The sequence below is a fragment of the Malus domestica genome, chromosome 17, assembly GCF_042453785.1.
Source record: "Malus domestica chromosome 17, GDT2T_hap1".
In the NCBI taxonomy this organism is placed as follows: Eukaryota; Viridiplantae; Streptophyta; class Magnoliopsida; order Rosales; family Rosaceae; genus Malus; species Malus domestica.
The window spans coordinates 20118678-20145776 of NC_091677.1; the positions used below are offsets into that span (position 1 = coordinate 20118678).

At 38.8% G+C, this 27099-nt stretch overlaps 1 protein-coding gene and 1 long non-coding RNA gene across 2 annotated transcripts; both read left to right on the forward strand.

Moving 5' to 3' along the window:
• The first annotated feature begins 12445 nt into the window (after nt 1-12445).
• LOC139193812 (uncharacterized) lies at nt 12446-17308 on the forward strand. Its single transcript, XR_011578306.1, has 2 exons — nt 12446-13243; nt 16966-17308. It is a non-coding gene; the product is annotated as an uncharacterized lncRNA (long non-coding RNA).
• Nucleotides 14300-16718, forward strand: LOC108174794 (uncharacterized). Its single transcript, XM_029096818.2, has 3 exons — nt 14300-15448; nt 15524-15940; nt 16032-16718. Exons 1-3 carry the CDS (start codon nt 14523-14525, stop codon nt 16630-16632), a joined length of 1944 nt encoding a protein of 647 aa, XP_028952651.1. The 5' UTR covers nt 14300-14522; the 3' UTR covers nt 16633-16718.
• Nucleotides 17309-27099: the final 9791 nt, after the last annotated feature.

Below are 27099 nucleotides of genomic sequence, written 5' to 3' on the forward strand. Positions count from 1 at the left end.
GGGTGAGAAGGATGGGCTCGAGGTTTCAAGACCTCTCTATTTCTTCGGAAGACTTGCTTGCTTTTACTTTTGAGGCTTCCATTGATGAAGTAGTTGGAGAAGTTGGTGCCCAGGCTAGGGCAGTTAGAGGTGAAGCGCTGGATGATGCCACTGCTAAGAGCGTCGTGGCTACTAAAGGTGTGGCGACCGAGTAGTCGTGGGATGTCCAAGCTACTGAAGTGTAGTCTTCTAGGTAGCCTTTAGGATTTTCTTTGTTTTTCCTTGTAACTCTTATTTTGGTTGAACTACTTCGGCATTTGCTAGTTGTTTATAAACACGTTTCCTTCATTTTTCTTCATCTTCACTTCTTTTGTTCATGCCCTAACCTTTAGACTTTTAAGACCAATGGAATGTGTGCTACTTTTCTATAAGAAGACAGGCTCGCATAGCCTATGCAGCCATAAGTGTTAGTGTAGAACTTTGCAAAGTTGTTAGCCACAGAGTTGGTAGCCGGATGTCTTTCTTACAGAAGTAGACAAGTTCGCGTAACCACTAGGCTGTTAACCTTGGCTTTCTCCAATTCCGTAAGTTGCATAGCAAGTATCACAACACTTTAGAACTTGGTGTAGGTTGTTATGTGCTTAGCAGAGGTAAAGCTTATTGATTACATAGCATGTTGGCAGTGGATAAAGCTTCATATATGCACGCTAGCTTATTTAACCTTTCACAAGAATGTGCGGTTGTATAAGTCTAGCGTGGTTTTACTATTTGAAGGGCAAGTCGTAGGCAGTCTTTCTGAAATCGTAGGCTACCTTAGTGCACTCAGTAGCAGCTTTGGGGTTCCAGGGCAGCCGTCTGTAAAGTGTACTGCGTAATGTACCCCCCCCAGTCTCTAGGGCCCGGTTCCCAGCGAATTGGGCCAAGAGACCCAAAATCCTTTAGTTAGCTAAGCCTTGAAAAAGATCATTGTGGCTACTTTTAGGAATCCAGACGTAAGCCATCGTGTATCTAGTTATACTAGGGCAGCCAAGCTCATCCACGTCTGGATATTCGGAGTGTAGAGTTTATCCTCCCGTCTTAAAGAGTTGACCCATGTGGGTGTCCGGGAATTGGTTTACCCTATCGTATTGGAGAGCATGGTTGGTCCCTCAAGAGGCACAATTCCTACGATGAGTCCTTAAGAAGGGCGCAGTCTGCTTTGAAGTGTATGAGTGATCAGTTGTTGTAAGCATGCAGCCGAGCCAAGTTGTGATTACTTCTAAATTCCTCATTGAAAAATGAGTGAAACAAACGAGAACTTAGCTGTAAGGTAGGAACTGCATAACAACTGGATAGTCCTCGGCTTGTGAGGTGGTGTCCGTCGAGCTAATTAAGTCATCGGCCTTTAATGTAACAGGAGGTCACACATGGTACTTCCTCAGATTGTAGGTGTTCCACTTCTTTTTGATCTTTTTATCATTTCATGGTGGCGAGGGTGTAATTACTCTTACCGTCTACTCTATTGATCTTGTACGGACCTTCCCAGATGGGATCCAACTTTTTGAAGCCTTCTCTACAGGCAATGATAAAGGTTTTTCTTAAGATTAGATCTTCGGGCTGGAACTGTAGGATCTTGGCCCTTTTGTTGTAGCTGGAAAGAAGCTGTTGCTGGTAGGTTGCGATGCAGGTGATGGTCTGCTCGCGCTTCTCTTCTACCAGATCTAAGCTTGTGGCCATCTCCTTAATGTTCTACTCAATGCTTGGTAGTAGAGCGAAGATACTTGGCTTGATGACATTGGGATGAATGATTGCTTCTGAGCCAAATGCCAAAGAGAAATGAGTCTTACCGGTTACACGTCTTTTGGTGGTGCGATATGCTCATAGACATCTAGGGAGTTCGTCTAGCCATTTTCACTTCTTGTTGGTGAGGGATTTCTTGAGGCAATTGAAGATTATCTTGTTGGATGCTTCGGCCCGCCTATTACCTTAAGGATATCTTGGTCGTTGTTGATGACAATGGATTGAGGGATGCCAAATCAGCAAATGATGTTCCTTTATAAAAAGCGTTCTATGTCCGTGTGAGTCGTTGTCGTCACGGGTTCTGCTTCTACCCATTTGGTGATGTAGTTATTTACCACGATCATCATGTCTCTGCCCCTAGTAACAAGCGGCATAGATCATACCAGGTTGATTGCCCACTACATGAATGGCCAAGGATTCGTCTGCAGGTGTAGCTCACTGGCAGGCAGTGATGGTACCGGCTTGTAGCGTTGGCAACAGTGGCACTTTTGTACTAACTCATTAGCATCTCAATGCATGGTAAGCCAGTAGTAACCTGCGTTAAAAGCCTTATGTGCCAAGGATCGACCTCCGGAGTGATTTCCACAAATGCCTTCGTGGATTGAGCTTAGAACCTTCAAGTCATTGAGAGGCGCTAGGTAGCAGAGATGTGGTATGGTGTAAGATTTTCAGATGAGAATATCGTTCCACATGTAGTAGCATGCTGCCTTAATTTGAAGCTTCCTAAACTCCTATCTTTTCGTGGGGAATACGTCATTGACCAGGTAGTCTACAATGGAATCTTGTCCGTTTGGAGTTGTACTAACTTATGACACCTTGGCTGCTGGTTTCGCCTCTATGCTTGGCTCGTATAGATACTCCACTGGAATAAAGTGTTTAAGTTGGTGGTCGAGGGGCCTAGGCCGACTAGTGCATCCACATGAGCGTTGTTTTCTTGTTGAACTTAAGTGAGGGTGTAAGTCTGAAACACCTCAAGTAGTCTGGCTAGTGATTAGTTGGGAATCAGAATGAATTACGATCTCTTTCACCGCCAAGTCTTTTGCCATTTAGATGTCTGCTAGTAGGGTCTCGTATTCTGCTTTGTTGGATGCTTTGAAGCTTAGAGTGATCTCCTGCTCAGGCATCGAACCGTCTGGGTCACAAAGACTATACCTGCTTTCAAACCTTTGTAGTTGGATATGCCATGGACGTGCAAATGCCAGAAGTCTCTATCGGGTGGAGCAGGCACGGCTAAGGCGTGCTTAACTACCTCTAGGGAGTCGTTGGGCCGCTTTGTTGTGTCGTGAATGTGTGGCAGGCTGGGACCGTGTGACACGTAGCAGGAAGTGGTGCTCAACTGTCGGTACATGCTGCTCCTATGTAGAATCTTTTGGGGCGATGATGACAAAACTTGCTTCCGAGTGTGTCCTTTCAGTGTTTGTCTACCTTTGGCGTGTCTTTTGGGCTGAGTTATTGCGTTCGTCAGAAAACTTTGCATTCGCCAGGGTCTTACGCCTTCATCATCGCATGTCTGGATTAGGCGAAATAGTGTGTCATGAGGATAACTGCATGCGTTTGAAGGTAAAACTTAAGCTTCCAGGTTGCAACAACTATCGCCAAAGTTAGCTTTTGAATTTCTAATAGCATCAAGGAAAGCTTTTAAACTGTAGAATACAGGTAGTCGGGCCCTCAGCTCTTCTCGCATGATGGTAGAGCTTATTGCTGCTTTAGATACCGTCAAACATGCGAATAAGTCTTCCGCTACTTTCAATTTGGATAGTAGGGAGGTGATGTCGGGTACTTCTTCAAGTCCTTGAATGTGCAACATGCAAGTCTCGTCCCAAAGTGCATACTTTTCTGCCAAAGCGAAAGAGTTTGCCATAGTTAGATCTTCTTTCATGATTAATTTTTCGAATAGCAGGTGGTCTACTAGAAGTTCTTTTTGGAATGCTGCTCTAGCTATTGAGTCGTTGCATCTGACTGTCCTTGCCTTCTTATCTTTGAACCTCTTCACATAATAGCGAAGCGACTCCTTTGGGTTCTTCTTAACAATGAACAAATGGTCGGACTTCTTTTTGATCGAGCGATAGGATGAATATTCTTTGGTGAAAACCAAAGAAAGTTGAAACTCCCGATAGATTGTGGCAGCAGGGTGTAGAACCAATCTTGCGTCTCGCCTTGTAGAGTGGTGGTGAATATCTTGCACATGAGATCGTCGTTATTTCGATAAAGGATCATTACGCTTCGATAGTGCTTTAAGTGTCTCTCCAGGTCTTCATCCATTTTGAAAGATGTGAAATGTGGCATGCTGAACTCGTGTGGAGGCTCTGCCTGCTCGATCTCGTCCATAATGGGTGACCTGCTTATGTTGGTCATGTTTCGTCGTAGTGCATTGTCGGTGACCTCGTTGCGTTGGAAATTACCTAATCGCTTGGTCAAGAGTCTTTCTACTTCTTCTTGAATTTGCCTTTATTGGGGTAGCGGAGCTCTCGGCTGCCCCCAGTCGTGACTTGCTAGTCTAGGCTGCTCTTCCATGTATTTGGCTCATCTATGTCATGGATGCGGTGTGTGGTGTGTTCCTAACAAGCGAGCGAGCTCTTCGCAGGCTGTCGGTTAAACTTGAGCCGGATTGAGTGACTGCTTCTCTCCGTCTATCGTGCTGCCTACTCCGATGTGAGGTAGATGATACTCATTGCGGGCTTAACCCGAATGAACATTTCAATTGAAAGGCTGCTCATGTTGACTATCAGAGTGTGACCCCAACCATAAATATATGCTCGTACATGGGCCTAGTCGAGAGTGCACGCTCCTCCACGTGCTAAGACGGGAGTATACACTATCTCGGAGGCCCAATCGGGAGTGTACACTGCCTGAACGCTCGGTTCGTGGCTGTTTGCTGGGACGTTGCTGGAGAGGTTCTTTGTCTGCCCTTATCCTACTTCGGAACATCTCGTTTGGGGCACGTTGCATCTCAATGCACTGCAAGAGCTGGTTCACCAAGATCGTCTACTGTGCGAGGGCGCTTGTCAAATCTATGACTTGTCGAGACAAGTGTTGTTCTCCATTTGGGTTGGAATAGCTTCGAAGAAATGCGTCTCCTTGAGCAGTGGAAGTGTGGTAGACTCCGAGCGCGAGATTTGAGTTGGGAAATGGCAAATTCGTAGAAAAATATGGTGAAAATGCTCTTGGTTCAATCGTCAGTCCGAAAATTTGGAGCTAGGATGGTTAAACTAATCTTGGATCAATTTGGGCTGCTTAGAAGGCCACGGGAGCAGATTGGGTCACGGGAGCAGGTTAGGCCACAAGAGTGGGTTGCTCGACAAGAGTAGGCTAGGCCAAGGGAGCAGGCTAGGCCATGAAAGTGGGCTGCATGGAGAGAGTAGGTTGGGCCACGGAAGCAGACTGCTCGGCGGGAGTAGGCTGGGCCACAGGAGTGGGCTGCTCGGCCTATGGCGTACGTGGGTGCGAGGCTAGGGCTCAATTTGGCAACGCGTTAGCTCGCGTTGGGCTTGGAGTGACATGGTTTGGGCCATGGCTTTGGTCCCGTAGGCCTTGGATGTCACGGCTTGGGTCGTGGTAGTAGTGCCATGGACCTCGCCATGGGTGGTTGCCATAGAGGCCACCGCAGTGGTTGCCATGGAGGCCACCGCAGTGGTTACCATATTAGAGCCTCGTAATGGTGATGCCGCTCTTCTTATTGTCACATTTAGCCTCGTGGATCACCGCGATCCTATCTTTTGAATATTGGAATTTTTACTTGTTAAATTTTCTAAATTTCTAGTCATTGTACTTCTCTTTTACGTTTTATCAAAGAATTTTTGGAAATAAAAAAAATTCTAAAAATAAGAACGTACGAAAAATCTACAAATGGACAAGAATATAGAAAACCTTGGATGCGAGAGTCTTCTACGAGTGTAGGACTCAACTCTCAATGAAAGCACCAATTTGTGGATGAAAATTTCTTCCTCCTTGATCTTGGATAAAATTGCATCTACAAAACAATTAACACCTTTGGTTAAGGTCAAAAGCCTCACGCACCCACAATGAATGAGGGGGCTTTGGTCGAAGAAGCTCCGATGCCAAAGTTAGAATTTAGAGAGAAAAGTGTTTAAAGAGTTTTGAGTGTAAAGCAAGAGTGAAGACCTAGGTTTTTAGAGAAAATGGGGTTCAATATATAGCCGGTTCCCTTTTTGAGAAAAGGTGGCCGGCCCTTTGGGGTATTTTTGTGTGAATTGGGTGATTTAATTGGTAATTAATGGATTAATTAGGAATAAATCCATTAATTAGCCAATTAACTCAATTTATATGAAATGTTTTGAAGGTTATGAAATAATTGCCTTGTGGAAAATATAGGATGAGGATGGATGAAATAACTTTGAATTGTTACCTATTTTGGGCATTTTTGACTTGATTGAGAGATGATTGTCCACTGCTCGCGTGTAGGAATCCCGATGTGCCTCGAGGATAATTTTGTCCTTTTTACCCAAAAATTCACATGTCGCCTCTTGATTATTTTTTACTCCACAAACTCCATTAATTCTTGAGGTTTACATATCATAAGGTATGAAAATCTTCTGTTTATAACCAATACAAGAGTGTACAACAGCCCCAAAAAAAAAAATTCCATGGCTATAAGTGCAGGCAGATTTACGAAACCCTTGAGACTTCATTGTTGGGCTAGTTTGGTATTTATGTGCTTTGAAAAAAAATTGTTTCTGTTGTGCTGTGGAAATAAACAGCTGTGAAATAAAACAGTAATGTGTTTGGTAAACTATAGTTATAAAAGTACTTTTGGCAACAAAAAAAAACAATGTTATAGTGTTTGGTAAATCTTTATGTAAAACAGCTGTGATTGTGTAAAATGACCAAAAAGGCATAGTACTAGATGTGCTATTAATTTAAGGGAACTTTAATGAAAAGCACCCAGTACTGTTCATTTTAACGAAAAACCACATTTTTACACTAAAAAGTCAATCTTGGTATTATTCACTTTACCCTTTATTTTGTCCTTATCATTAAAACTCAAAGTTTTCAAGCCATTTTCATTAGTTTTCCTTTAATTTAATTGATTGACAGTTTTTTGGGCCAACACAAACAAATATCAATTATTAAACATACTTTGCTGTTTTTAAAATATTCATATCTTAATTTAAATCTATTCTAAATACTAATTAGTACCACAAATTACTTAAAAATATCAAAATCTTTTAAACTGAATATGATAAGATCTTCACTACTAATTTTTTGCTATTTCAGCTAGCTACATGACAAAAACATCAATAACTAATCAATTTATCGTTAGCATCTCCAAAATACCCATCTTTTTATGTTTTATTATCATAATTAAAAGGGAGCCAACCCACTTTCATTCCAGAAGCACCTCTCAAACACTCTTTCTCTCACACGTCTCTCTTTCCTTTCCCTTTCTCGTTGTTTCCGCCTTCTTCCCATTTCACATTTTCTTTCTCGATCTTCCTTTCTCCATGTGATCTCTTTCTTTCTCAATTGAAATCCTAAAAAATTTTCCTTCGTGCTGGATGGTTCATTGGCGGGTTAGATTGCAAGCTCGAAACCAGGTCGACAATGGAGGAAGAGGGGCCTGGGATAGCTCTTCTTGGTCTGAAAGCTCAAGGTCCGCCGCTCCAAGGTCTTGAAGTACGGCCTCACGATCTTGAATAACCTCAAAAAAAATCCAGTCTCAGCATGGAAGGTGAGTGTTTGAGCTTCGGAATGTTGGTAATTCCATATGGGTTTTTTGTTAGTTCAATTGGGTTGTGGGGATATTACCATCAGAGGTAAACAACCATCGAGAAAGGCACCTGGCGCCGCCGTAGACAGAGAGGGTTGGTGTAATATTGCCCGTTGCATCACCACCTTGACTCCGACTGATTCCGAAACAGCTCACCGAAAATAATGGAAGATGATAAAAGCAGGTTGTATGATTGTAAATTATTTAATTGCTTAAGGTCATTTTGGGTATGGTCATTTTGGGTATGTGAGAGTTTCATTAAAGACTCAGCGCCTCTTGGAAAAGAGGATTGCGCAGAGGCTGAAAAGTTGGTTTTTTAAAGTTGATTTTTGCTGCTTTGAACTTTTCGCTTTATTTTATCAAAAATTGTGGAAAAAAAAAACTGGTTATAAGACGTTACCAAATGCTGGAAAGATCCTAGCTTTTTTTTATAGCCGTTTTTTTTTAAATTTAAGCAGTACCAAATTGGTACTTAGGCTAAAGAAAAGAAAGACTCCAGTCCACTAAGCCTAACAAAACGTAATTTAAAAGGAGTTTTAACAAAACACTTCTGGTATTGTTCATTTTTAACGAAAAATCATATTTTTACCTTTCCTTAATATTATTCACTACACCTTCAATTATCATTTTTTATTAAAACTGAATTTTTCATTAGTTTTCCTTAATTTAAAAGTTAAAACATCAATATCACTTTTCTCAAGTACCCCAAATCAAGTAACTAGAACTAATAATTCAATTACGCCAAAAACACATAAAAAATACACCAGAAATCCAAAATTACTTAATAAAAAACATAAACCAAAAATGCTAAAATTTTTAGGGTAAATTACATAATAGCCCCTCAAGTTTGAGGTCTATTACAACCTCATACAACAACTTTAAAACATTTCACTTTCATACATTAAGTACCATTTTATTTCAAAATAACACCTCCGTTAAATTTTCCATCCACTAGTCTGTTAAATGCTGACGTGGCTTCCACATTTGTGCTGATGTGGCTGCAACGTAGTAAAAAAAAAAATTATACATTAAAAATATTATAATATAACACTATTAAAAAAATTTAAAAAAAAAACAAAAAAAAAAAGAAAACCCTCAACCTTCTTCTTCCCCGCTTCCATATTCCCCCAACCTATACCCTGCCAAAACCCCATCTCCTTCATCTTCCCAATCCGTCCTCCCTCCCTGTAACCCAAATCCAAAACCACTCACACCCATCCTTCACCTCCTTCGCGCACCCATCTTCCCATCTCCCCCACCCCCACCCGAGCCCAACTTGCAACCTAGAAAGAAAAAAGAGAGAAAAAAAAACCCCATCTTCATCTTCCTTGCATCCCACCCCTTTCTCCTCCCTCTCGTCTTCCCCAAACCTACCATGCACCCATCCTCCACCTCCTCTTCTGCACCCAGTATCTGCAACCCAGAAAAGAAAAGGAGAAAAAAAAACCCATCTCGTCGGGGAGGGGGATTTAACGGGAGTGGGTCGTCGGGGGGGGGGGGGATTTGACGGGAGTGGGTCGTCAGGGGAAGGGGGATTTGACGGGAATGGGTCGTTGGGGGGTGGGGGGGATGAGGAGGTTGTTGTGCTGGGTTTCTGGGGGGATTAATGGGGAGGTGGGTTTGGGATTAATTGGTTTCTGGTTTTGGGGGTTGCGGGTAAAGCTTTTAGGTTTTTTTTTTTTTTTTTTAAATTAAAAATATTTTTTTGCCACGTGGCAGCCTCATCAGCACAAATGTGGCAGCCACGTCAGCATTTAACAGACTAATGGATGAAAAATCTAACGGATGTATTATTTTCAAATAAAATGGAACTGGATGTATGAAAGTGAAATGTTTTAAAGTTGTTGTATGAGGTTGTAATTGACCTCAAAACCTGAGGGGCTACTATGTAATTTACCCAAATTTTTAATTCCAATCATCCCCAACTCATTTTTCAAAATTCAACAACACCCACACGTTAATTCTCAATTTGAACAGAACCTAGAATTCAGAAACAAAAAATTCGTTGAGTACCATAAGAGCAGAAGAAGAAAAGAATAAACTCGAAACGTTTCAACTGTCCAAGTGGGGACTTTGAGCAGTTGTTCTTCTCCAAAGCTGGAACCTTTGTCGTGGGAATTGTGGAGGAGGATCAGAATCTTGAGTGAGAAGAAGAGAGGAGAGATTGTGTGGTAGAAGAGTAACACAAAACAAAAAAGAGTACATTGAGTATGAGAGGGTTGTATTTGATGAAATTGAGTTCTACTATAAAACCAATTTACAATATATTGACAATATTAGGAGTAACCCAAGACTATATAAGCACATAGCAAACATTATCCCTCACTGATGTGGAACAACTCTTAACACCCCCCCCCCCGGCACGTGTGGCAGATTTTCAAGGCTACACGTGGACAACAACTAGGTGATGTGGAGCGCGTGTGGCCGTTTGGCTTCACACGAAGACAACCCGCTCTGATACCATTATGAAATTGGGGTTCCACCATAAAACCAATTGGCAATATGGTAAGTAGCTCAAGACTATATAAGCACATAGCAAACATTGTTCATCACCGATTTGAGACAACTCTCAACGGTATTTGTGTAGGTGTGGTTGTGGCTGATGGGATGAAGAGTGAAGTAGTATAAGAGGGTGTGGAAGGGACAAGCTCTGTCGGAAAAGATGATGGGCAATTTAGGGGATAACAGTTGCAATCGGAGTGAATTCCTACTTGTGCTCCGCCACCAATGTCGTCGGAACTGGGGAGCGAGTGAACCTCTGCTTCCCACGACAGAGGAAGTGCGAGGTCGGCACCATACCGCTGACCCATGTGGACCGTGGCCCTAATTCGTAAAAGGAAGAAGGTGCAGAAAAACTGTTGGAGCAGTTATGTTTTTATTTAAATATTTAAATATATTTATATTTTGTTTTATTATCAATATTATATATATAATATTTTCCCTTATTACCAATGTTAATTTTCAAACTGTTTTGTTTTCTTTTTCAGTTTGAATTGACTACGTTTTGTCCCGTTGTGATTTTTTGTCCGTTTTGATTACCATGATTCCTGGCGTTTTGGCTTTCAATTACATTGATTCCAACAGTTTGCAATCTCAACATATTTTTTATTATTATAATGTATACATACATACACACATGCAATCATGATTTTATAAAAATGGCCATCTCAACGGATACCAGGACACACACCAACATATATATATTTGTAATTTTGGGTTATGCGGATTAGAAGTAAAAACAAGAAAAAAAAGTTTTACATATATTGATTTATAAGCAATATATTGAGAGAGTGTGAGTTCGAAGGTTCTTTCACTGTGCAAGGAAAAACTTTATCAGAAGAAAAAGGTTCTGGGCTGTTTTATCCTGGGGACGACGTGGTGTTTGTGAACTGCTTGCACACTTTGGGCAGAGCCGCGAAACGTCTTAAAGAGAGCGACTTAGTCCGCGACTCATCCCAAGAATCATTCACCACACAAGATTTCTATATTTTTCGGGTAATTTCATTCATTTTCTATTTCAGTTTACAACAAAAACGAAATAAAAGCACAAAGAGAGTAAAATTCGTTCATCTCATTCATCATGCCTTTCCAATGACAGTTCCATGCGTTACATCACCTTCAGTAGAGGCCTAGACGCATCTCCAACTAGTAGTAACCCGAATACCCACTCATACTATGACCCGAATTTATTGACCCATTAAGACCAACTGCAACTACCAACCTCAAATATTTAAGTACATTAAAAGTTGAAAAAAAACAAAAGTACATTAAAAGAAACAATTTCTTCTAAAAACAAAGACCAAATTTTAATCTGTGAACAGTGATGTAACTCATCTCTAGACCTAAATTTCAGGATTTAAAATATGTTAATTGTTGTGGAATGGCCTTAACACTATTTTTTTTTTTTTTGGAAAGAATTTTTTTACTTTGAATTATGTTATCCTAATTTAATTTTATGAATGTTTTCACCTAAAAAAATTTAAAATTCGACCAAATTTTCAAAACCGAACAAATTACACCAACCAATCACTCAACCAACAAAACTTTCAACATATACACCAACCAACCAACCAAACTTCAATACGCATACCAACCAAACTTCAATATACAAACCAACCAACCAACCAACCAACCAACTTTAATATACATCAACCAAATTTCAATATTCACCAATGAAAATTGCCTAAATAATGACCAACTCAACAAACCAAACTTCAATATACATCAACCAATTCACCAGTGAAAACTACCTAAACAATGACCAACTTAACCAACCAAACTTCAATACACACATCAACCAAATTTTAATATATAGAAACTAACCAACCAAACTTCAACATTTATTATTCAAAACTACCTAAACAATCACCAAAGAACAATAAATTTTCATTTGAGAAATCGCAACACCAAACCTCACATATAGCTTGATCTTCTTTTTTTTCTCCCATTTTGACCTCTTGCATTTTGTCCTAAAGACAACTAAAAAAGACGAAGAAAAGAAGGATGAAAATTATGTGAGGAAGGAATTGATTTTGTATAGATAAACGACAAATAAATGAGTATTTATAGAGTTTATGATTTTTTTTTAAATGAATCTGTTTTAAAATAATTACTTTATTATTTTTGTCGTTAGATTTAAATTTCAGCGTTGAGTTTTCATTTTATCGTTATATAAAAAAGAAGTGTAAGTAGACAATCTCAAAGAATAACACTATGTTTGGATGAGGGAAATGAATTTGGAATTTTGGTAAAAGTCAAAATTTATAAATTAACATGCATCAATTCCCTTATTTGGATTCATAAACATGAAAATTTAGAATTTCCGCGTAGAAAAAAAGCTTGGAATTTGGGACCTTCAATTCCCAAGTTCAAATTCCATATAAATAGGTGTCATTTCCCAATTTCTATGTTTAGAGTTTAAAAATAACAAATTCAGTGTTCAATTCCATTGTTCTTTTAGATTAACCAAACAAGAAAATTTACAAATTCTTGAAAATAAAATCTTGTCATTTCAATTTCCGTCATTTTAAAATTTCTTAGTAATCTTAAATTTCTTCATCCAAACATAGTGTAACAGAATTTGAATATTACCCTCCACAAAGGGCGAGTTTCGTAGTAAGCAATTATCTGCACGAATGGAATCAATGATTTAGTCCCATTTGATTAACTCTTTGAGTTCTTCCTACCCACCATATCAATGTGCTGTGATATACAAATATATGCACGCATATATAAACCGAATAGGCTGAAATGGTCAGGCAAAACAAAAACAAAAAGCCTGACCTGAATACAAAACTAATGTACAGAGTTAAGTGCTACTTGCAGGTATACTGGGTGCGCGGGCACGGCAAAACTGCGAACGCCTCTCAACGTTAGACCTGACATTTTCAACCCGATATGTTAATCCGATCCGATCTGATCTGTTAAAATTAGTACTCAGATGAGTGATAAACGGATCAGATGGTTAACAGGTCAACCCGTTAATCACCCGTTAAATAACGGGTTATTTTGGGTGAACCCGCGAATCCGTTAACCACCCGTTATGGAGGAACACAGGCCTGGTGAACAAAGTCGACCATGATTGCGGTGCCGCTGATGTAGGCGGGGCCTGAGCTCTTTGTTTGCTTCAAAATCCTCAAGTCTTTCCCTTTTTCGCTTCTGGGTTTTTGTTTTCTGCATCAGTTTTGCCTCAATTTTTACATTTACCAGAAAAACAAGCATGCAACTCGCCTGGGTTCTTAATTTTTTCCATTGATGGTATCTTTTTTGTTCCCAAAGATTATGTGTTTTTTACTTATGAACTAAAGATGAAATTTGAAATATTTTATCTGATTGATGATTATAAATATAAAACTTGAATTTTTGTTTTGTTTTATCCTACGATGCATGGACACGGAAGAAAGTCACCGTATCCCGTATCAGACACGCTGAGGATACGGATACGCGGATGATACGTGTGGATACGTGTTCGATACGTATTGGAGTGAAGGGATACGTTTGGGACTGATGAGATACGCGTATCTTAGTGTCCAGATACGTGTATCCTACTTTTCGGATACATTTGAAACTGAAATAGGAGGATAATCAGAAAAAAAATCACAAAAAATCCGCATAGAATCGTGATTGATCGAACTTAGTTAACTGAAATCACTCTTAAATCAGAGGATAATCAGAAAAAAAAAAATTCGGATTTACATCTCAGAAATCACTCTGCTTACGAATCCCCATTGACCGTCCTCTGCAACTGTTCCGTGACCCGTCGTCTCCATCTGCAACTGCGCCGTCGTCTCCCTCTTCTTCGTCTACAACTGCTCCGTCGTCTCCCTCTTCTTCGTCTACAACTGCTCCGTCGTCTCCTTCATCTCTGTTTGGAACTCCTGGTGAGTGGTGACCGGTGAGCTTTCGTTTTTTTCACTATCTCAGCTTTACTGATTCAACCCATTCAAACACAATATTATAATACCCATTCCAAGACAATCTGATTCCCCAAGAACAATAATATAATATTATAATACCCAATTACCCATCCATTCCACTATTCAAATCTGACGAGACAATATTATAATACCCATTCCAAGACAATCTGATTCCCCAAGGACAATAATATAATATTATAATACCCAATTACCCATCCATTCCACTATTCAAATCTGACGACTTTGATTTTCTATTTTTAACTTTTTCTGTTATTATAATATTATTGTATTTTGCATATTTTAATATATTATTGTGTAGTGGTATGGATATTTAGATTATAATAACTTTGTCTTTACAGTGGATTAACTCTTATTCTTTATATGTTTGTTGATTTAGGAAAATGAATCACCCTAATAATCTTGGGAATGATATTGCTAATCCGGATGATAGTGCTAATCCGGATGAGATTGTTGAAAATTATCATACTCCGTTGTGGAAGTATGTCAAAAAGCTCGAAAAAGTGGGAAAAAGAGGAGGAGGGAATGCTGAATTCCAATGCAATTATTGTCAGAAAACTTACAAATGATCATACTCTAGGGTCAAGTTTCATTTGTTAAAAATGGCTGGAAACGGGGTCGCGCCTTGCAACAAGGTTACTGATGAAAATCTTGCAGAAATGAAAAAGTTAATTCGAGAGTGTGAATATAAGCTGAAGAGTTCTGCTCCTAAGAATGTTTCTTTGCCCAATACTGGTTCTTTTTGTTATGATCTACCCGAAGTGAATCTTGATACAAAGAAGAGAAAGGGAACAAGTGGGCCTCTTAGTAAAGCTTTTAACAAGGAAGCTCGAGATCAATGTGATGCTGAAGTTGCAAGGATGTTTTATACAGGTGGCTTATCATTTAACCTTGCAAGAAATCCGCACTATCGAAACTCATATGTTCGAGCTTCTACACTTCCAGGGTATGTTCCACCAGGTTACAATGCACTACGAACTACTCTTCTGCAACAAGAGAAGAGTCACATTGAGCAATGCCTCCAACCAATCAAGCGCACATGGAGCACTAAAGGTGTAAGTTTGTGCAGTGATGGGTGGACAGATGCACAAAGGAGACCACTTATTAATATTATGGCAACTTGTGAAAGCGGGCCTATGTTCTTGAGGGCAATTAATTGTGAAGGTGAATATAAAGACAAGTATTGTATTGCCAACTTCCTTACAGAAGCTATTAAAGAAATTGGTCATGAAAATGTTGTTCAAGTGATCACTGACAATGCTCCTGTCTGTAGAGCTGCTGGGTTACTTATTGAGGCCCACTATCCCCATATCTTTTGGACACCCTGTGTTGTTCACACTCTTAATCTTGCTTTGAAGAGTATATGCTCTCCGAAACAAACAGATGTTTCGTACGATGACTGCAATTGGATTTCAACTATTGCTAGCGATGTTTGGTCCATAAAAAATTTTATTATGAACCATAGCATGAGATTGTCTATGTTTAATGAACATTGCAAACTAAAGTTGCTCTCCATTGCCGAAACAAGGTTTGTTTTCTCCACTTTTTTTCCTTTTTTTTTTCTTATTCAATTATGAGCTATCCTAATTTTAAAATTTTTCAGATTTGCTTCCACACTTGTGATGCTTAGAAGATTTAAAGAAGTAAAGGAAGGTTTACAACAAATGGTGATTAGCCCGAATTGGGCTTTGTACAAAGAAGATGATTTGGTTAAAGCAATGACGGTGAAGCAAAAAATATTGGATGAGTACTTTTGGGAGAAGATTGATTATATTCTTTTCTTTACAGCTCCAATATATGAGGCTATTAGAATGGCTGACACAGATAAACCTTGTCTTCACTTGGTGTATGAGTGGTGGGATGCTATGATTGAAAAGGTGAAAGCTGCTATCTACAGGAATGAGCGCAAGGCATTACATGAAAAAAACAGCTTTTTTGATGTGGTGTATCGCATTTTATTAGAGCGATGGACTAAAAGTAGCACACCACTTCATTGTTTGGCGCATTCATTAAATCCAAGGTAATGATTTTGCTAATATCCTTATAAACTCTTCCAAATTAATCTTTAGCTTTATGATTATATTTTTAAAGTGCTATTTCTTTTATTTTAGGTATTATAGTTCAGAATGGCTCCAAGAAGACCCTAGTCGGGTTGCTCCACATCGAGATGTTGAGCTTACAACTGAAAGGAAAAAGTGTTTTGAGAGATACTTTTCCAATGAGGAAATTAGAAGAAGTATCAATGTGGAGTATGCCTCTTTCTCTATGTGCTTGAATGACTTTGGAGCTATTGATTCTATGAATGATAGGTTTCATTTGGAACCAGTAATGTGGTGGATTGTCCATGGAGCTTCTACACCTAGTCTCCAATCCATAGCGTTGAAGCTACTTGGACAACCTTGTTCCTCCTCTTGTTGTGAAAGAAATTGGAGCACTTACAGTTTTATTCACTCTCTAAGAAGGAACAAGATTACACCACAAAGAGCCGAGGATTTGGTATTTGTGCATAATAATCTTCGTCTTTTATCAAGAAATAGCTCAACCTACAAAGAAGGTGTTACTCAATTGTGGGATGTTGGAGGAGATGGCTTTGAAAACTTGGGTGAAGAAAGTGTCGGGATGCTTGATATTGCTAACCTTTCACTTGATGAACCGTCATTGGAGACTACTTTGATTACTGGAGGAGACATCATGAATGTGGAAGTTGAATGAGACTTTTTTTTTTTATTTCGTTTGGATGTTCTTTTTACTTTTTTCAAGTTTTAGTTGAGTGATAAATTTGAATGCTTATTTTATAATGTTTTAGATATATTTATTTTTATTTATTTATTTATTTATACATATTTTTAATTGCCGTATCCCTGACGTATCGTGTCCTCGTTTTTTGAAATTTGACGTATCCCCGTGTCGTATCGTGTCGTATCCCCGTATCCGTGTCCGTGTCCATGCATCATAGGTTTTATCCCATTGAATTTGCAATGTGTTAATTTGTTGTTCTGGTCATGTATGTATGTCAATGCCATGGTGTTTTATGTTGTGAGACAGTAGTTGGGCAGGCAGTCATCAACCATGACGGTGACACCGCAGATTTCGATCAATGATGGGAACCTGGTGGTTCATGGAAGGACCAGTTTGACTGGAGTTCCAGACAACATCGTACTTAGGGGTGTCGAAGAAGCTGCCGTAGGTGGAAAGAATGGTGATGGAGAACTTGTGGGGACCGTAGCGGTGGATGAGCTTGCCGAGCTCCACCATGGAGATGATGTGACCCGTTCCTGGAGCTGCGTACAGCACTATTACGTCACACATGGCGGCTGCTGCTGCTGATTTGTATGCGTTTGGTGTTTGTGTGTTGTGTTTTCTCTTGAATTTATTTGATTTAATTTGATTTGATTTGAGAGAAAAGAAAAAGAAAGAAAAAAATTGTTAACAGATGAAACGGATAATCCGCTAGTTTAACGGGTTAAATTCGGATGATCAGTTAACTTAACGAGTTGGATTCAAGTGATCCGTTAAATTAACGGATCAAATTGAACCCGATCCAAACTCAATAAATTCGATTTGTTTACACGTCTACTCAACGTGACATGAGTTCAGCAAGAGGACTCTGTTGTGCTCTTTTCAACATCTAGGTTCCCAGTCACACCCTCGGGCCTGAAGGAAACCACGACAATATTCACAATACTCGCACAAAAAATTAAACTAAGTGCCAAGTACATAATTGCTATGGGTAACACGAACTACATATTTTTTTCAGTCTCTTATATTTCTGCAAGTGACAATATTATGAGTAAAGCCAAAAAGCTCAACAAGATAATATTAGTTGTTAGAGAAATAAAAATCAAACCACTAAGCGTTAAGTTTAAAGTTATCGGTAACAAAATTACGAAAAACAATTTTGAAGCACTTTATGTATTGTAAATACTCCTGAAAAGTAAGTATCTAAATTCTTTTAAATAATAGTTACCAACACCACATCACTAGCAACACAATGTTAGCTATTTATGTACGATCACAGTGTTTTGCTCAAATTATTCCTTATTCATCAAATATAGGATTAATCCCAACATATGCACTACTGAGCTTATCTGTTGGGCTGGGTAGACCGAACTTCAAATCTTATACAAATTCAAGAATTAATTTAAAGTTTCTCATGTTAATAAGGGTTAGTTTGGCATTACTGTACTTTTTTAAAAAACTATTTCTGTTGTACTGTGAGAATAAACAGCTGTAAAATAAATAAGCTACAAGCCAAGGTGGCACTGGGAAAAACTAAGATGCCGTCAGTTTTGTGTGCTGCTGCTCAGTAAGACGAGGAGTATCAGTTCAAAGCGTTGGTCGTGGCTTCCTAATGTACCCAAATTCCATACTGGAAAAAAAAAATGAACTCGAAGCCGTTCTGGATTTGACCAAGATAACAAACAAACATAGGCAGAAGCAGTGGCGACGTAGATTGATAAGCATCCAAGGTATATGAGGCCTGATCAGCCTCTCAAGTTTGTACCGTACAAATCCACCGTGTTATGAATCCAGAAACATTTTGGACCATGAGATGCTTACAGCTTCTGAGAATGATATAGCGAACTAGCTAAGAAAGAAAGTATTTAGGAGTAGTTTAGGGAACAATAACTTAATCTTTTGAAAGATTTAAGGAACAATAATGTTGATGCACAACATCGGAGGGGTCGTGGAACAACGTAAATTCGATCGTGAATCTGCAAGAAAGTAAATAACACAAGATGCATCGTGGTTCACCCCAATGTTTGGGCTACGTTCACACTGATATTGTATTTCTCTGAGAGGATTGTGATGGAGAGAGTCTCTGTAATGAGAGTGAGGCTTTTCTCTTAATATGGGAGGCTTGAGGATCTCAGGCCTAAGAATTGGCCTCCCCTAATGAGGAGAGGGAGTCATTTTATAGAATAAGGGTTTTTTCACTTATTACATATTTGCCTTTTTATTTATTATATAGTTACATTTGAGTTCCTCGAGTATTTATACGAGATCTAAATACAAAGACTCTAACTATAGTACAAACAAATCATAAAATTGATTGTTGCTTGAAAGGTTTTTGTACGTAATTTCTTTTGTCATTATTAGTGGTACTCTGTTTTGTTGTTTGAGGTGTACTATGTTTTCAAGAGTATATATATGTGTTTAGCTCTCAACTCTAGCGAGCTTTGGAGCCCACAACTTTTGAAAAACTTCTGCAAAAAACTTTCGCTTTGATATCATTTGGTACGTAGGACGGGATAGAACGGAATGGGACAAATCGTTCCGTCCTACGTTTGGTGTGTCTAAAACAGGTGGAATGCACTGTTCCACGGGACGAATTTTTGATGAATTTTCGTTCCGTCTCACCCCCTGGAACGACTCGTTCCACATCCGTGGAACACAAAATTATAACCTCTCTGTCTCCTTCTTCTTCCTCCTTGTTTCCATCCAAGGACATCTTTGTTCCCTCTCCGTTCCGTCTCGTCCCGTCCCGTCCCGTCCCGTCTGCATATCAAACGATGGGAACTATTTTACATTTTTCATATAAATGGTTAAAAAATAGATCAACCCATTCATATGTTTCTTTTTTTAAGAAAATTATTTGAAAATCTAAGTTCATTAAGCAACATAATAAATGCATTTAACAATTAAATAGTGGAAGCATGCTTGTATGCACTTTAAAACAAAACTTAAACCATGAAGTTCAAAGCTTGGGAATGGTAGTGAATCATTATTCAACTTCAAAAACAGAGAGTTGAAAAACTTGTATACCTTTGAAGCACCTCTTTGCTTAGCAAAGGATATTCATCCTCTTAACTATGGAAATGAAATGCAAAATTAAAGATTGCACAAGGAAATTAGCAGGAAATCAAAGCTTGAAGAAGAAGATAATGCTTTGATATATTTCACAAAGAGGCGGTTTTTACAATACTTCACACTTAAAATACAATCAGTAGGGAAAAGCTATATATTTAATTACATTGGCTTCAGGCATACGCAACACTTATCTTAGTTGTACGGTGACATGGCATATTCAGCCAATACCCCCCCTTGAGTCAATCTTAATTGGGATAACCCAATTTAAGATTGAAGCACTGCCTTAGAAAATCAGGACTATGAAGTCCTTTTGTCAAAACATCAGCCACTTGATCTTTGTTGCACAGGTACTAAACTGTTAAATCCCATTTTTGAACTCTTTCTCGAACAAAATGGAAGTCAGTCTCTAAATGCTTTATTTGAGAGTGCTGAACATGATTTAAACTGAGAGCTATTGCAGATTGGTTATTAAAAAACACAACTAATGGAGAAGGTAAATATGCATGCAGATCTTTAAGAATAAGTCTGATCTAAGCAATATCAGTTGTGGTATGAGCCATAGCTCGATACTCTGCCTCAGTTGAACTTCGAGAAACAGAAGACTGTTTCTTAGATTGCCAAGATATTGGATTATCCCCCATATACACTACATATCCAGTAATAGACATGTGTGTATTTAAATTCGCAGCCTCATCAGAGTCACTATAATCTTGTAATTGTATGGAACTTGCAGATGTATAGGTCAGTCCACATGTAGTAGTACCTTGCAAGAATCTCAGAATTCTTTTCACCATTCCCAAATGAATATCATTAGGGGCACTTATGTATTGACAAATGATATTAACAGCAAATGCAATATCTGGCCTAGTGTAGGTCAAATATTGTAAGGCACCTACCAGACTTCTATAGAAAGAAGGATCATTGAGTAAGACACCATCATTTGTAAGAACTTGATTATGTGGCATACAAGGAGTAGAACATGGTTTGTTGTCAACTATACCAGCTTAATGAAGATCTTTAACATACTTTCCCTGATTAATGAATATATCACCATTGGACTTGTAAACCAATGAAATAAGCCAGTTTACCCATGTCTTTAAGATCAAACTCCTCACTTAAAGTATGAATCACATATTGAATTAAGGAAACACTAGAACTTGTGATAATGATGCCATCAACGTAGAGAAGTAATATCACCACATTGTCACCACTAGATATTCCAATTCCTTTCCCATTATGCTCTTGGTCTCCTAACCAGCCATATTCGCTTTGGATTCTTTATTTGGGCTTCAAAACAAGTAACAACTTTATTTGGACTCCAAAACAAGCCACTAAACTTCTCTCCACGCTTGAATAAGGGTCAGCTCAAAAAATGGCATGTTTTCACTTCTTTTGCCCTCAAATTTATCCTAAAGTACATGTAACTGCACACTAACACAAAATAAGGTAAAATGCAACCAGTTTAACTCAAAAACATCATAAAGAGATTAGGAATGGATGGTATAAACGCATGAAATAAATGAGTTATTAGCCTATCACATGTTTATCAGAAGAAGGTGGGACAAGAACCCAAGTTCCTTGAGTTTAAAGTGCATCAAACTCTTATTGCATTGTCACTTGCCATTGTGGAATTTGAGAAGCCTGTTTGAAAGTCGATGATTCAGATGCATCCATAATATTTGCAATGAAGGTAAACCCTCCTGAAAAATGACTGTCATCAGCAAGTGTTAAAGAATGAACTTCTTGAAATATGGTAGTGAGAGCAAAGTAGCCTTTTCTGGTGATTGTACCAGTTTTCAATCTTGTTTGTATTCCCTGGGAAGAAATAACAGGATATGTGGACATGAATTGGATGAATTGCAAGCTGGCAACACAACCTTAGGTTGATTAGTGTGGAGGACAAGCAAAATTGGAGTAGGGTTGGAAAGAGTAGTATTTGACCGTGATTCATGTGCATGGCAAGAAGAACTTGATGAACTATTCTCATGAGAAATTAACCCATCTTGTGATTGATCAATAAAGCTGAGAGAATCATTTGTATACATACCTTAAGAAACATCAACTGTAGTAGTCAATAGCATTATCACCAAAAATAGACAATTGCACAACTATAGGTCTATGTGAAACTGGAGTGAAGAACTGAGAAGTCTGAGATTTACTAACAGTGGAAGTACCTTGCAATTCTACATAGGGAAATGTTATCTCATCATAAAGAACATGTCTAGAAAAAATGATCTTCCTTGTGAGTAAATTATAACACAATACCCCCTTATAACCTGAAGAATAACCCAGAAACACACATTGTATAGACCTTGGTTGTAATTTGTTTGCATTAAAAGGCCTAAGATAAAGGTATATTGATGTTCCAAACATTCTCAAATTAAGAACATCTGGTTTCTTACCAAACAACTTAGTAAAAGGAGAACACATTTTTAGAGTTTTACAAGGCATCAGATTAATGAGAAAGGTTGCATGATACCAAAACTTAAGGGGTAACTTTGCAACTGATAACAAAATAATGGTTGTCTTAATAAGATGTCTATGTTTTGTCTTAACCTAACCATTTTGCTGAGTCGTGTATGGGCATGAGATATAGTGTAAAATACTATGTGTATCCAAATAGTTCTTAAAACTATTACTAATAAACTCTCCACCACCATCTGATTGTAATATCTTAATCTTGGCATTAAACTAATTTTCAACATATGCATAGAATTTAACAAAGGCACCAAAAACTTCATATTTATTCATATAAGGAAACAACCATACAAACCTAGTGGCTTCATGTGACATCCCACATCGCCCAGGGGAGTGATCCTTAAATGTATATTCTCATCCCTACCTAGCACGAGGCCTTTTGGGAGCTCACTGGCTTCGGGTTCTGTAGGAACTCCGAAGTTAAGCGAGAAGGAGGCCTGAGCACTCTCAGAATGGGTGACCTACTGAGAAGTTGCTCGTGAGTTCCTAAAAACAAAACCGTGAGGGAATGGTAAGCCCAAAGCAGACAATATCGTGCTACGGTGGTGGAGCGGGCCCGGGAAGTGGTCCGCCTCGGGTCGGGATGTGACAATTGGTATCAGAGCCTAACCTTGGCCGTGGTGTGCCGACGAGGATGTCGGGCCCCTAAAGGGGGTGGATTGTGACATCCCACATCGTCCAGGGGAGTGATCATTAAATGTATATTTCCATCCCTACCTAGCACGAGGCTTTTTGGGAGCTCACTAGCTTCGGGTTCTGTAGGAACTCCGAAGTTAAGCAAAAATGAGCCTTGAGCACTCCTAGGATTAGTGACCTACTGGGAAGTTGCTCGTGAGTTCCCAAAAATAAAATCGTGAATGAATGGTAAGCCCAAAATGGATAATATCGTGCTACGATGGTGGAGCGGGCCCGGGAAGTGGTCCGCCTCGGGCTGGGATGTGACATTTCATCTATAAAGGAAACATAGTATCAAAACCCCTCGATAGATACAACTGGAAAAGGTCCCCAAACATCACTATGTATCTCAGAAAATTTAATGTCAATCCTATCAAACCTTTTTGAAAAATGAAGTTTACTCCATCTTCCTACTAATACAATGTGAACAAATTTTGACATTCTCATCAGCATTACAAACAATATTGGAATCTCTAAGCATACTTATAAGTATCTCATTAGATGGATGATCAAGCATTTGATGCCATAAGAAAGTTTGGACAGCATGTCCGGGATAACCAGAAGAATGTTTTGAGTACGGTTAGAAAAACATGCACAGGAATTCTGAACAATTCATCTTTACTATTCTTTCCGTGATGAAGAATTACCCATGTTGCCTTGTTCTGCATAAAGAACTGAACATCTTTACAAATAAACCAACTATGATTATCCTTGCACAATTGTTTAACGGAAAGTAGGCGAACAGTCAACATAGGTATATGTAAAATGTTCCTAAGATGCAAAACATGTGAATTAGATTGCAATTTTCCATGACCAATATGGTAACTTCCAAACCTTCACCATTGCCCACAATTATAATTTCAAAACCTTCATAAGGAGTTTCTTTTGTCAACATAGAAAGGTCAGGACTTATGATGAGAAGCGTCTGTGTCAATGATCCATGACTCTTCATTAGTGAACCCTTGAGAAGGCTAAGCAGTCATAGTAGGTAAACCAGATGAATATGATGAATTAGGAAAAGACACCACTTTTGGTTGAACATATTAAGTGACAAGATTATGTGGGTTGTAATAAAGATCAAGTAAAAACAGTCATATCAGGATGAGAGAATGGTTGAAATCCGAGAGTATTTGGTTAAAAACCCTGTGAAGCATAATTTGCGGAAAATGAAGGAGGATGAGGTTTGCCTTGATAGGCATAATTGCCTTTATGCCTACAATTGAGAGCTATATGACATTTCTTACCATAAATTTGGCACTCCTGAACACTTTGATTAGAATCACTTTTATGTAAACAGGTAATTGTTGTATGTCCCTTGCGAGAGCAAATTTGACATTGAGGAATAAGCTTAAACATTGTAGAAGTATTGTCTGCCCATGGCTACCAAGAATTATTAGACCTTTGACCATTAAATCTAAGTTTGTATCCCTCATTTCCTCGTGGCCTATAGTTATTAGATCCAAAAGATCGACCTTTATTTGAACCACCAGAATTAAAATGATTCCCATTAGATCTATAACTACCACCAGAGGAAGATTGAGGCATAAGTGATGATCCAGGACCATTGAAGCCATAGCCAAAATTCTGAGAAAATTGAGGAGCTAAAGAACTTCTAGAATTACTAGCATTCCCACGAAAAGATGAAGACTGAGGTGAGACATGCACATTAGGATCAGTAATTGTAAGGTTGGTATTAATATACATGGCTGCCGTACTTTGAACTAAAGAATGGACTCTAGTCTCAATGGTTTTCTTTGCACCAATCAATTGATGGTCTTCTTTTCTCCAGCAACTTGAAGTTGATCTTTGATTGCTTTTAAATGCATAAGGTATTTATTAATACTATCACCCCATTTTTGCATAGTATGAAGTTCAGCTTTTAAGTGATTAATGCTAGCACTGGAAACGGATATATACCTATCTTATAAAGCTAACCAAGCCTCATGAGTTATTTTACATCCAACGACATGCTCAATAGCATCATCACTGAGAGTTGCAATCAAAAGACTTAACAATGTTATATCTACCTTCACCGATTCTTTATAAGCAGCATTAATTTCAAATGTAACCCTTAATTCAGGATTAAGAACAAACTTGGGTGGACAAACAGAATCTCCAGTAAAGTGATTAAGAAGATCATATCCAAGAAGAATTGAACAGAATTACAAACTCCACTTAATGAAGTTATCATCATTAAGCTTGATCGTAAGCATCCCTAATAAACTTTCAATTTTCATAGAACTCAGCATGGTTATGTCAAAGATTGAGAAACGAACAAATAGAAGAAGAACAACTCATATCAACAATTTCCCAGATGGAACTTTAAGTCGGCAAGAAAAATCCAGATGCAAATTTAAGTCATCAAGAAAACCCAGATGACAAACTAAAAAATCTAAGTGCAAAGCAAGAATAACACCAACTACAAACAATCTACTATTGTAAATCTTTAAGAATCAGAGAAAAATCCATCATTGGCATCGGTCTTCAGTAATCAAGACACTATCAACAAATCAAAGAAAACTTGGCATTGGCCTTCATACAATTCAACAAAAGAGCATCAAGAAACCTATTGTCATGGCATCGACCTTCAGTAAATGTAATAACCCGAAAAAAAAATCAATATTTAGCAAGAAATTAAATTCTTTAAAACAACATCACCTAAACACACAATCGTAAGCAGTGGAAACAATCAAACCGGCCATACCACGTGAGCGAGATCGGCTCTAAATACCATCTTAACTATGGAAATGAAATGTAGAATTGAAGATTGCATAAGGAAATTGGCAGGAAATCAAAGCTAAAAGAAGAAGATAATGCTCTGGTATATTTCACAGAGATGAGGTTCTTACAATACTTCACACTTAAGGAAAATACTTGAGGAAACGTACTTCTGGGCTCTATGTGTTGTTAGATTTGGATGGAGGAATGAGTTCTCCAAAAGCCCCCAAAGGATATGGCCTATAAGTTCCGGCACCAAGGATGATTAAGGAATGGGATGAGTGACCATGGGAACAAAGATTGTTAGCTAAAACTCCTAAGGTGCGTTTGTTGCACCGGACTGTCTCAGACTGGACTAGCTTCAGGGACTAAGCTGGACTGGCTTAGACTAGATTAAACTGGACTGATTTAGTGAAGCGTTTGATGTAGTGTCAGACTAAAAAGCAGGACTCATGTATTATATTATTAAATTTATATTTACAATATTTTATTATTAATTTAATCTATATATACTAATATTTTATTATTAAATTATCATTTTCCCTTCTAGAATCTCTCAATTTTGTGTCCGCCCCTTACATCCTCTCATCTTTCCCTACCATTTCATCTTCCTCTCATTTTTTTGTCCACCCACTGCATCCTTCCCCTCTCTTCTTTCTCTGCCATTTCACCACATTCTCTCATTTTTTTTGTCCGCCCACTGCATCCCTCCTCTCTCATTTTTCTCTGCCATTTTATTTGTGCCACTGTCTCTTTCCCCTTTCCTTTTTCTAGGTTCAATTTTTCTGGGTTTTCTGGTTGTGGGAAGCAGGGAAGAAGGAGATGTGAAGGGCAAAGCGGAGCAGAGGTGGCAATGGAAGAGGTTAAGGAGGATAGAGCCCGAAGTCCTTGCCGTAAAAAATTGAGGTCTAGGAAGAAGGAGCCCAATCGGTGGGCACGACTGATGAGCTTGGTATGAGCAGGACGCGACCGACAGAGCTCCTGAGTTCTCCAATTAAAGTTCGAATCAATGTCTCTTTGTTCATGATTCAGGGTTGGGGATGAAGAGAGAGGGAGAGAACGTGAGCAGAGAAAAGAGTAGGGGACGCGAGCAGAGGGCGACGAAGGGATTAGCTAGTCCCATGGTTCCCGATGTCTCTCGCTAAGACCGTCTAGCACGGTCCTTAGTCGAGGCAAGTCCGGTTTACTCCCACTAAAGCTAGTCCCGTGAAGTAACAAACATGGGACTGGACTAACTATTACTCTAGTCCAGTCCAATGAGGGCTAGTGAAGGGAAACAAACACAGCCCTATGGTTTGGCCAGCCATCTAGAGAGAAAGAGAAAGTTTGTGTTCTTTCATATTTCCTCAAAGAAACTTTAATGAAGTAAAGACTATAAAGTTGCTTTTATACCTTCCTTCATTTGAGTGGCATACTTGTAATAAGTTCAAAACCACTATCTCTCTTAGCAAGGCTGGCCTCCCTTTGTTTAGTAGGTTAATTGCCCATTGTGTTTTA

What these genes read in the sequence shown, in the direction of transcription:
- LOC108174794 (XM_029096818.2), top strand. Translation starts at nt 14,523, where the DNA reads ATGGCTGGAAACGGGGTCGCGCCTTGCAACAAGGTTACTGATGAAAAT. An exon ending in CTCTCCATTGCCGAAACAAG is followed by an intron (nt 15,449 to 15,523) that starts GTTTGTTTTCTC and finishes AAAATTTTTCAG; the next exon opens with ATTTGCTTCCACACTTGTGA. An exon ending in GCGCATTCATTAAATCCAAG is followed by an intron (nt 15,941 to 16,031) that starts GTAATGATTTTG and finishes CTTTTATTTTAG; the next exon opens with GTATTATAGTTCAGAATGGC.